General features: G+C 40.9%; 1 protein-coding gene across 4 annotated transcripts in view; it reads left to right on the forward strand.

Annotated features, from left to right (window-relative positions):
• The window catches only part of slc4a11 (solute carrier family 4 member 11), a 142,830-nt gene that overhangs the window by 96,066 nt on the left and 36,280 nt on the right, over positions 1-10,484 (forward strand). For all 4 annotated transcript variants that reach the window (XM_080784135.1, XM_080784132.1, XM_080784133.1 and 1 more), the window contains exons 6-7: positions 4,721-4,802; positions 5,557-5,680. In XM_080784135.1, coding sequence (XP_080640261.1) covers positions 4,721-4,802; positions 5,557-5,680 — 206 coding nt within the window. The remainder of the gene's footprint in view (positions 1-4,720; positions 4,803-5,556; positions 5,681-10,484) is intronic.

Consider the following 10,484-nt stretch of genomic DNA (forward strand, 5'->3'; position numbering starts at 1 on the left):
AAAGCATGTCTCCATGAACATTGAGTTTGGACTTGGCTAAACTTGTTCCCCAGCTGCCTCCCCCCGGGATGTAAACGGCTCACTCCCTGTTTGTGACATTCTCCATATGTCGTATCATGAATTTCAACTGTATATTTAGATTTGATATATTTTTGTGTTTTTTTGTGTGTGTGCTGTTGTTTTATCCAATTGTTTGACTGTTGAATGTTTAATGGACTACAATAGAAACAAACTGTCAATAAAGTATTCAATGAACTCAACTTTGAATAATGTTTCATGAAACTGTATTTTTCTATAAATGAATTCACGGGTGAATGCATTGAAATTAGGCCATTGTGAAGTGTCACATGCTGTCTGTAAACAAAACAATATTATTATGACTCTGTTTGGACCTGTGTCTGTTTTTTTTGGGGTGCTTTTTTGCCTTTATTGATAGATGCACAACAGGGAGAGAGATGGGGGAAGACACACAGCAAGGTTCGTCGGGATCGGCACTCAAACCCGCGACACACTGTCATGCTGGATTACCAGCCAAGGTGCCTGGACCGCTAAACTGGCCCAGGCCCCGTATCTGTTTTTAACCTCAATCCCCTAAACTTGTGAGATTCCATCATCCCTGTGGGAATTATGAAAATGATAAACAGTTTTTCACCGAATCACCCCTCAGACCAAACTGTGTGGAAAACACAGTTGAAGGATAAAAACACACACACACACACACACACACACACACACACACACACACACACAGATCAAAGGAAACAATGCAGCCGCCTGCTCTCAGCTCCTTCCTGACATTTCGTCAACACATTTCTTTTTAAGTTTGTCACATTTGATATGCAGTGTGTGAAAAAAATGCCCTGTTTGCTGAATCCGATACAGCAGGGTTTGTTTGTGTGTGTACCAAAAGCTGATGAAACCATGTAGAAATCTCTTAGTAGATGAGTTCATTTATTATGTGTTTGTATGCATGAGTTTTGTTTATGTACTCACTTGATCACTCTTAATGACAAACCTGTTGTTGCCCTAAGCCAGGTTTATGTACTGTATTACTGGCACTGACTATATCCTATCATTAGTGCAAGGGATAATTACCTGCTGTTGTGTTTGCAAACTTGAGTGTTGTGATTGCAGTTGTGTCTCTCAACCCTGACCATTTATAATTCTGCACGCTCGGCATTAAGTGTACAGTGAGTGCAACAGCAGAATAACTTGATTACTTGATGGAAATTAGCATAAACACATTTATTTTATATATCAACAAATCGACACGAAACATATCCGATTTTTCCGTCATCTACTAAATCCCATAATAATAACAAGGAATCCAATGCTCAAGCTTCCTCGCCCAGGCGATAAATGCTACACAGATTCATATATCCCTATTCCCTAGAATGCTTATTGCACGACAGAAAAGTGATGAATAATGAACCAGGAGCCTGAGAGAAAAGGTAGAACATTGCTTTATTTCCTTCCTATTGATACATGAACATTTCCTGTGTGACCACTGTACATGTGCAGACATGCTGTGACAATACAAAGATGTCAGCTTGCCTCTGTGTGGTGATGTGTGACACTACATCATGTTAGTTATCCAAGGCAGCTGTGGATGCATCGTTTAGTTTGGTTATCAGCATATGTTCTAAAACGATGACACATGGCCGATACAATAAATTACAAGGTTATTTAACCAATAAAGACCTGAGACCCAATTAAAAAAAGTATTCTAAAGCCTAACAGTTAAAAAAAATCACACCCGTGTGAACTGAGTGGTGCAACTCCCCTCTCCCCCCCCTCCCTCTCTCTCTCTCTCTCTCTCTCTCTCTCTCTCATTAGCAGGCAACAGTACAGCACTATCTCTCTCTCTGTTTCTGGCACAACAGCGCCCCTACTGGTACTAATAGTAGTAATAGTCATACTCGTGCTCATTAACGTCACATAGGCGGACACAGAGTCACGGACATTGCTGTTCCTTGGAGTGGTTCCACCACTCAAAAATGCATGTTGTTATATCAGATATAATTATATGTATTTGTCTGCAGACCCCCATCTCAAAATATTCTGTTCCAGGAACCCCCAGAAGCAAATATTTCACTATATATACAGTGTATATTAAAAGATCTGCATCATAGCTTGTATCTGCTATTTTTATGTAAGTAATGGTTAATGGGTTCATCATCAATCTTAAATGACAAAGAAGGAAGAATAAATGTAGGTTCAGATAGTTTCTGATATGCTGATATGATTAACATTGTGGAGTAGAATTCCTAACCCTGACAGATTGGGTGATGTGCTCGACTTGTTGAGCTACGCAGGGAATTGAAGCTCTAATCCTAGCAATGGCAGCGCCTTGCTCTATCAATTCAGCTCTACAGAACCCTCAATTTTAACTCGGAGGGAAAAAGAAAATAATTCCTGTCTTTTATATATATATATTTTCTCTTTGACCTGAAAAAAAGTTGAATTGGAGGTGATATTGTAGCAGCTCAGGATTTGCAGAATTCTAGAATGCTTGAGGCAAGCTGCCATGCCGTCTGTCTCGCTGTCAGTCTGTCTCGCTGTCATCTTTCAGACGGTCCATATTTCTGACATTGGCAAAGCAGCTTGTTGGTATGGAAGACCACAAATCTCTCTCTCTCTCTCTCTCTCTCTCTCTTTTTTACTCTCCAACTCTGTTTCTCTCTCACTGACATCAGCGAGAAGTAGAGGGTTTCTGATGATTACATGCCTCTCAGGCTTTACTGCTGTTAATTGAATTGAATCCCAGTCCACGTCCTTTACTTCTTTGCCCCCCCCGACCCCTCTCTCTACCCCGCTCTCGCATGTCCCTGCATGTCTGTCTTTCTGTCTCTCTCAGTCATTCTCTGTCATTATGCCTACATGTCCGCCCTCTTTCTTTTATTTTCCCTACCAGTATCTCTCTCTCTCTCTCTCGCTCGCTCGCTCTCTCTCTCTCTCGCTCTCTCGCTCTCGCTCTCTCTCTCAGTCACTACTCACTCACTCCTTGAGGACTGTGATACTGTTGTCATGGTGACACCCATCATTTTCTGGCATGAATGGAGGATGCCTTATTGATGAGATGGCCATAGAGAGAGAGAGAGAGAGAGAGAGAGAGAGAGTAAAGAGGAGAGCATAAAGACAGATAAAGATGGCAGGAGAGAGGAGAGATAGACGGACACAAGAGGGGTAAACGAGTGTGAGGAGAGACAAAGGCATTCAGACAAGATTGAAGAAAGAGACAGGAATAAAATCAGGGAGAGAGGAAAAGTCATGGAATGGAGAAAGGGAAAGGGGAGAGTAGTATATAAAGTGCAGGAAAAGGAGTGTATATGCAGAGAGAGAGGGAGAGAGAGAGAGAGAGAGACATATTTGTGAGAAAAGCTGGGAACAGATTAAGAGGAACCAGTGAGAGAGAGAGAGAGAGAGAGAGCCTTAGGGTGAATGATGCTGATGGCTAAATGATAAGCCCCACTGATTCTGACACCAAACATTTTCTCCCTGTAATCCGTCCAATGAGGCAGTGGTTTTCAAACTTTTTCAAGTCAAGGATCCCCAAATTGATGTATTTGGCGGCCGCGGATCCCCCCCCCCCCCCCCCATCTGAAAAGATTATTCCAAACTCCTTTCCAAATAAGGATCAGTAGAAGTGAGGAATCGGAACGAGTAAAACAAGAAGCAAAGCAAACAGGTGTGGTGTGGATTGAGTTCTCTCTCGTCAAGAGTATCCTTGAATACTTGAACGTCTCCTTTCAGGTAGCAGCACGGTGGCTCGGAGAGGGAGAATTCTAGTTATTATTAGGAGAAATTGAACTGGCTTCAGCGAGACACTGGAGTTGCACACGGTTAATGATTTCCGTCGACTAAACTCGGCAGCATAATGACATTTCTGATGAGTGTCCATGCATGCTGCTTAGAGGGGATTTAGAGACATGCTTTATGCATATGATTCTCCAACTGTGGGCTGCAGACCACTGGTGGTATAGTGGCCGCGAGGGTATTGCAAATGGGCCCCCAATTAATTGGCAAACAAACTGTGATTTTAATGAGAGTTCTCCTGTTTGGCCTCTGCAGATGTGTTAATTCCGTTTCTCTGTGTGTGTGTGTGTGTGTGTGTGTGTGTGTGTGTGTGTGTGTGTGTGTGTGTGTGTGTGTGTGTGTGTGTGTGTGTGTGTGTGTGTGTTTTGTGTATTTGACTTTTAAAAGCTTAAATCAACAACACAGTGAACAATCTTCTAATCCAGACTGAAAACCAGAAGGTTTTATTTCCCCTTTTACAGTCAAGAGAAATAGAATAAACCCTCGAATCTGACCCCATGAAGAGCCTTGGCTTGAAATGTTGTCAATAAATTACATTGGAGCAGATGAGTGTGCAGGTTTATTCTCTATATTGTATAATGTGGCTGTTATACTATAAGATGTATAATGTAGTGGTAGTGAAAAACAAAACAACTAAACAGCCCACATTACTATTTAAACTGCTACAGTTTGTACCCCCGAGCGGTGCCTAGGCATCATTCTCTGTCTATGCATGGATACTGTAGCTCTTAATAAAATAAAATAATAAACGCATGCATGCACACATGCACGCACGCACCCACACACCCACACACACACAGACCACAATTAGCACAGTGAATGGGAGTGTACGAGAGTAGACACCAGATGGGAAGTTGACCGTAGCTTGTTTTCCTGTGAGTGACCTTTGACCTGTCGTCTGCAGTCCACCTGCTGTCAGAGACCATCCAGGGAGTGACGGCCACGGCCACAGGTATCCAGTACCAACAGTCCTGGCTCTGTATCATGTAAGTACTGTGTGTGTGTGTGTGTGTGTGTGTGTGTGTGTGTGTGTGTGTGTGTGTGTGTGTGTGTGTGTGTGTTGTATCATTTGGACTTAATGTACACCTCTGCATTTGTTCTGTGCAGTATGTGTGTCCTTTCTGGTGTACTGAGCATGCCTGTGTGTTTGCACTGTGTTTGTGTGTGTTAATTTGCATGCATTCTACACACAGAGAGGTTAATCTATGGAAATGAGGTGAAACACTGACATTTAAAACACTATCCCATCTCATTACCTCTCCCCCCCACACCTCACTCTCTTTCCCCCCCTGTCTCACTACCACTGTCACTCATTTTCTCCCTCATTCCCCCCATCACCCTTTCTCTCTGTCTCACTCCCTCTCTCCCTGTCTCACTCTTTGCTCCCTTTGTTGTCCTTTCCACCCTTCCATCCATCTTGTTCTCACTCTGTCCACCTGTCGGTCTCTCCTTTGTTCCCATACTCCACTCCCAAAATGTCTTCACGCCTTCTCCACATCTACTGTTTCCTCCCTCTTTCTCTTGCTGTTTTTATCCTCTTTCACCCTTTCCTTCCCTTCTGTCCTCTGTCCTCTCTCTCTCTCTCTCTCTCTCTCTCTCTCTCTCTCTCTCTCTCTCTCTCTCTCTCTCTCTCTCTCTCTCTCTCTCTCTCTCTCTCTCTCTCTCTCTCTCTCTCTCTCTCTCTCTCTCTCTCTCTCTCTCTCTCCCTATGCTATCCCTATCTCTCTCTCCCTCCTCCAGTTGTAATGTGAAAAGCCTCCAGAGGCGTCACGTGTGCATTTCCCGCCTGGAGAGACCTCAGAACTGGGGGGAAAACTGTTGCGAGGTCCGCTACGTCATCCTCATACTGGCCCCGCTCAAAATGGTAACTAACATTGCTTTTAATGGCTCTTTAATGGCGCTTTATTATTACTCAGAGAGAACAGTGACAGATGGAATAGAGGAGAGGGCTATATGTACCCTGTAGCACAGGTCATGAACCCATGATGAAATATCAATGTCATGTATTGGTAAAGTTGTAGTTAATGCCTACTGTCCACTTCACACAACGCCCCTGCAGCAGTTAGACAGCTACAGAGACAGTGGTGGAAAAGGTCCTCATATGTCAAATAAAAGTAGCAATACTGCAATGGAGAAATACTCTGTTACTAGTAAAAGTCCGGAATTCAAGATGTACCTGAGTACAAAGTACAAAAATATTGGTATCAAAATGTTCTTAAAGTACCAAACTCAATATGTAAGAGGTGAAGGAGTAACCAAATTCCCATACGATGCTTCTAGCTTTCATCACAGCTCATTTCGTTTTTTAACAGTTCATTTGATACAACCTTTCTGGAGTAGCTGGCTCTTTTTTATTCAGTTATAGCCCGACAACATTTTTGAAGATAGTTCATTTATTTATGTATTTTATTTGGACTTCGGTTGAACTCTAAGAGAAAATATTGAGTGTTCCAGTACGTGTGAGGGCCTCCTGACTACATTGAAATAAAGATGCCTTCGAGCCTGGCAGGCTGCCGAGACAATTATATTTAACAACTGAAATGCCTCCAAGCAAGTGCAATAAGTTCCTGGGGCTGTGTTTTACGACCTCCTTTACCCTTTATGTTGTTATATTTTCAAATCTCCTTTCCATTTCAGTTTAACTCTTCCAATTGTAGTGTTTTTATGAATTTGAGTTGCTCAATTGTCTTTTATATCTAGTGTTAATCCATTGGTGTATTTGCAGTGGTGGGTAGATTATCTAAAAACAGTTATCAAGTAGTTGTAGAGTAGTATTACCGGTACTTCAGAATATTATGAATCAAGTAAAAGTGAGTAAGAAAGTATTTAGTGAACAAAACTACTCAAGTACTGATTAACGTCGGATTTATTGTCTCAATAATCAAAATAGGAACGCCAGAGCTAATTGCAAATATGCCCCATTTTTATAACTTTACTTTACTTTACTTTATTTGTTTATTTGGACAGGACAAAGTATATTAATGAACATTATAATTAAAAATGTAGAGTAAACACACAGGATTTAGGAGAGATGCTAATTTCCATATAATCCATATAATAATTATAGGTTATATCACATTGATTTGAACTGTCCATGTGGAAGCAGATAATTAACGTGATTGTGCGTGTGCATGGTTTATCTTTTTAGTGCGTTTAAATGTCTTTATTTATTACTTACTTGACTTACTTACTTAAATATGTCTAACTGTCACCAAAGAAACTATTAATTAATTAATTAATACGAAGGAAAACAAATGGTGGTTCTTTGAAGTAAAATAGGAGTGTGGAGCTCTGCCTCTGCGTAGTGCATAAACAACTCAAATGTAATTAAAACAGCCTTTATGTCATCTAAATGAGCACCTGTGGGAAAGACTGGTTTCTATTTTAATTTTTTTTATTATATTTTTTATCCCACGATTTTGTAACCCATTTACTGTACATGTCCGCTCTAGACCAGATACAGTATGCCAACTACAAAGCAAAATGATCCCAGTCATGGTATGATATATTGGTCATACTATTTGCCAGACAATTCTGTCACTAAAGACAACAACCAAATATAAAATACTCCCTTTAACAGGGCTAGCCTATCCAATCTGCAATTTACCGCAACATATAATAGTTATTATATGCTGAAATGTCCACATTTCAAGAAGATGGCAGCGTATGAGATAGCTTTTTGGCTGTTTTTAAGGCAAACATAGTCTGATTCACTGTTGTTTCAGGCATTGTTGACATCCACTCATTCATTGGTGTGTGTTCTCCGGTTCTGCTGTGTGTATGTACTATCAGCAGAACGTCACTCACTCGTCCCCTCGATTCCCCTGGTTCACGGAAGTAATTTCTCTATGGAGAATAACTTGGGCTCATCTTAAAATGGTTTCATATAAGCTTTGTGGTCCAAAAATAAACAAGCTGTCTCTGCGTTATTGTCAGGGAGGTGTCTCTGACTGTATCGTTTTCAACCGTCAGTCACTCGTATATGATACAGTCTGTTTCTAGTGAAAATGTAACTAATTCAGCAGTAGTAACAATAGTGTTTTCTCTCAGTCAGTTGATTCTTCATATCCATATGAGTGCAGTGGCCTGGGTGATTTGTTTATTTTTCAAACACAGTTCTTATATGAGGCGATCTAAAATCCCCCTATGGGGATTAAAATGCAAATAAAAAGTACATGAACCAGTGCATTTGCGCCCTCTACCGATATTGATGTCAGACTTCGGTGCTCTATTAATGTTGTTAAACATTTTCAGTTTTATTATAGAATCAGGCTATCAATATTTATTTCAATAATACACATTACACAAGTACTGTATGTACTTTAAAGACCACACATATTTTTCTTCTTCTTTTAAAATCTTGCCTTTTTCTTCTTAACAGAACATACTGTCAGTGCATTTGAGGACAGGCTGAACAAGGTTGTCAAGGAAACAGGGATAACATTTGTCATCTAATCTGTACCACTCACACCAGTACTCAAATGTTTCACTTAAGTAAAAGTACCAATAGAGGGTATGCGTGTGACATCATCACCATACCCGGAAGTTATGCAGGAACGCCTACTGAGTGGCAAAAAACTACTCTCTGGCCTTGACAGCCCATACATCCAAATAGAAAAGTCCTATTTGATTGCATTAAATAACTTTAAACAACATTAAATTAATTTTGTCTGCCATTCACTTTATGCATGCACATACCCTCTATACTGCAATATAGAAATACTCCGTCAGTAAAATGTACTTGAGTAAAAGTACAAAAGTATTGGTATCAAAATTTACTTAAAGTACCACAAATAAAGTACTCATTGTGCAGAACATGAGAACTCATGTACAGTACAAAATGTATACAAATCTTTTGAAAATAGCCGGTATACAAGCTTACAACACATCACAGCGCGAACGCGCAAGTGTATGGAACTCCAACATCCCCCGTCAAATCAAACTCAGCTTCATATGCAACGGTAGAGTCTGTTCTTTTACTGGCAGTGAATGCTGGACCCTGAATCCATCTCTTTAGAAGTCTAAACCATGCAAGGCACCAACCTGCACATCGGGAGCAATTAGGGGTTCAGTGTCTTATTGCTCAAGGACACTTCAACACTAACTCTGGGGGAGCCCGTGTTTGAACTAAATTCTTATTTTGCTAATCGTTATCATGTAATCATCAATTCAGTTGTTTTTGTGTGAATTTGTTATAAAAATATAATGCTTAATTCAAAAATCATCATCGTCATGATCGAAAAGTTTATTATCGTTGCTGTCGGGCAGAAACCTTGTATCTCCATATTTCAACTTTTTATGTTTTGCTGTAAATTAATGCCCCACTTCATCATACTGAGTCACACAAAATCAGCAAAAAAAAGCAGATCTACAAGCTCACAGTGAGTTTTTTTGATGTTTTTTTAATAGATAGAAGTGTGTCTGTGTTTCTTATAAATACTGAACTAATGTGAAGTATTAAGAGCTTGTGACTAAATCACTGCATTGCACTGCAATCAACCCATTGGAAAACATTTTCCCATTTTCTGAAAGGTAATGATTTTGGACATGAAGGCGTCCATCCGAAAGTGATGATAATTCTGCAGTAAATAGTGGGACCAAATCAGCTGTGTGCTGACTTTATTGATTTCTTTTGTCGCTTTCGAATGGCACAACAAATCCTCCAACAGCCGCTCTGTCTTCCCCTGAGAACAACATAAGCCCTTTATACTTGCCATCAAACCACTGCACCAACTCTCCCTCGCACGCACGCACGCACGCACACACACACACACACACACACACACGTACACTATATTATACTGTACATATACAGTGTACGTACATACAAGCTCACACATGGACACACACACACAGATGGAAACATAGAAACTCATGAAATCACATCGCTCAAGAAGCCTCTCTCTTACACACTCAAACTGAGATACACACAGACACGCACCCTCACGTGCAAGCTGATCCAAAATGCCGCAGCTCGCTTGGTCTTCAACCAGCCAAAATTCTCACATGTCTCCCCCCTGCTCCGTTCCCTCCACTGGCTCCCGGTCGCTGCCCGCACAGAATACAAAACTCTGATGCTGGCATTCAAAGCAACCAAAGGTATGGCTCCCCCATATCTTGCAAGTATGATCGAACCCTACAAACCCTCCCGCTCACTCAGATCAGCCAACGCAGGGAAGCTGGAAGTACCCTCACTAAAAACGCCGGGACAACACTCCACACGTCCCAAACTCTTCTCCCTTCTGGCTCCAAAACTGTGGAATGCACTTCCCATTGCAGTCAGAACTGCAGCATCACTCCCAATCTTCCGCCGTAGTCTGAAAACCCACCTTTTCAGACTCCATCATGGCTCATAGCACTTACCCCACCCCCTTAGATAGCAATTCTGTAGACTTAGATAGCATTTGATACAGACTTATAGCATGTTATGTAGACAGCATAAGTGCATTGTATGTGCTATTGTCATAGCACGTCATAGTACATATGTATAGCATAGTAGTATAGATGTATAGCTTATATGTATAGTTTCATTATAGATATTCCACTGTTACTTTCTTAGCTTACGCATGTTTCATGATAAATGTTTTTATGTGATGTATTCCCATGCTTTTTTGTTCTTGCTTAATGTAAGTCGCTCTGGATTAAGAGCGTCTGCTAAATGCCTAAAT

The sequence above is a fragment of the Protomyctophum bolini genome (genome assembly GCF_963924005.1).
Source record: "Protomyctophum bolini genome assembly, chromosome: 15".
Lineage (NCBI taxonomy): Eukaryota > Metazoa > Chordata > Actinopteri > Myctophiformes > Myctophidae > Protomyctophum > Protomyctophum bolini.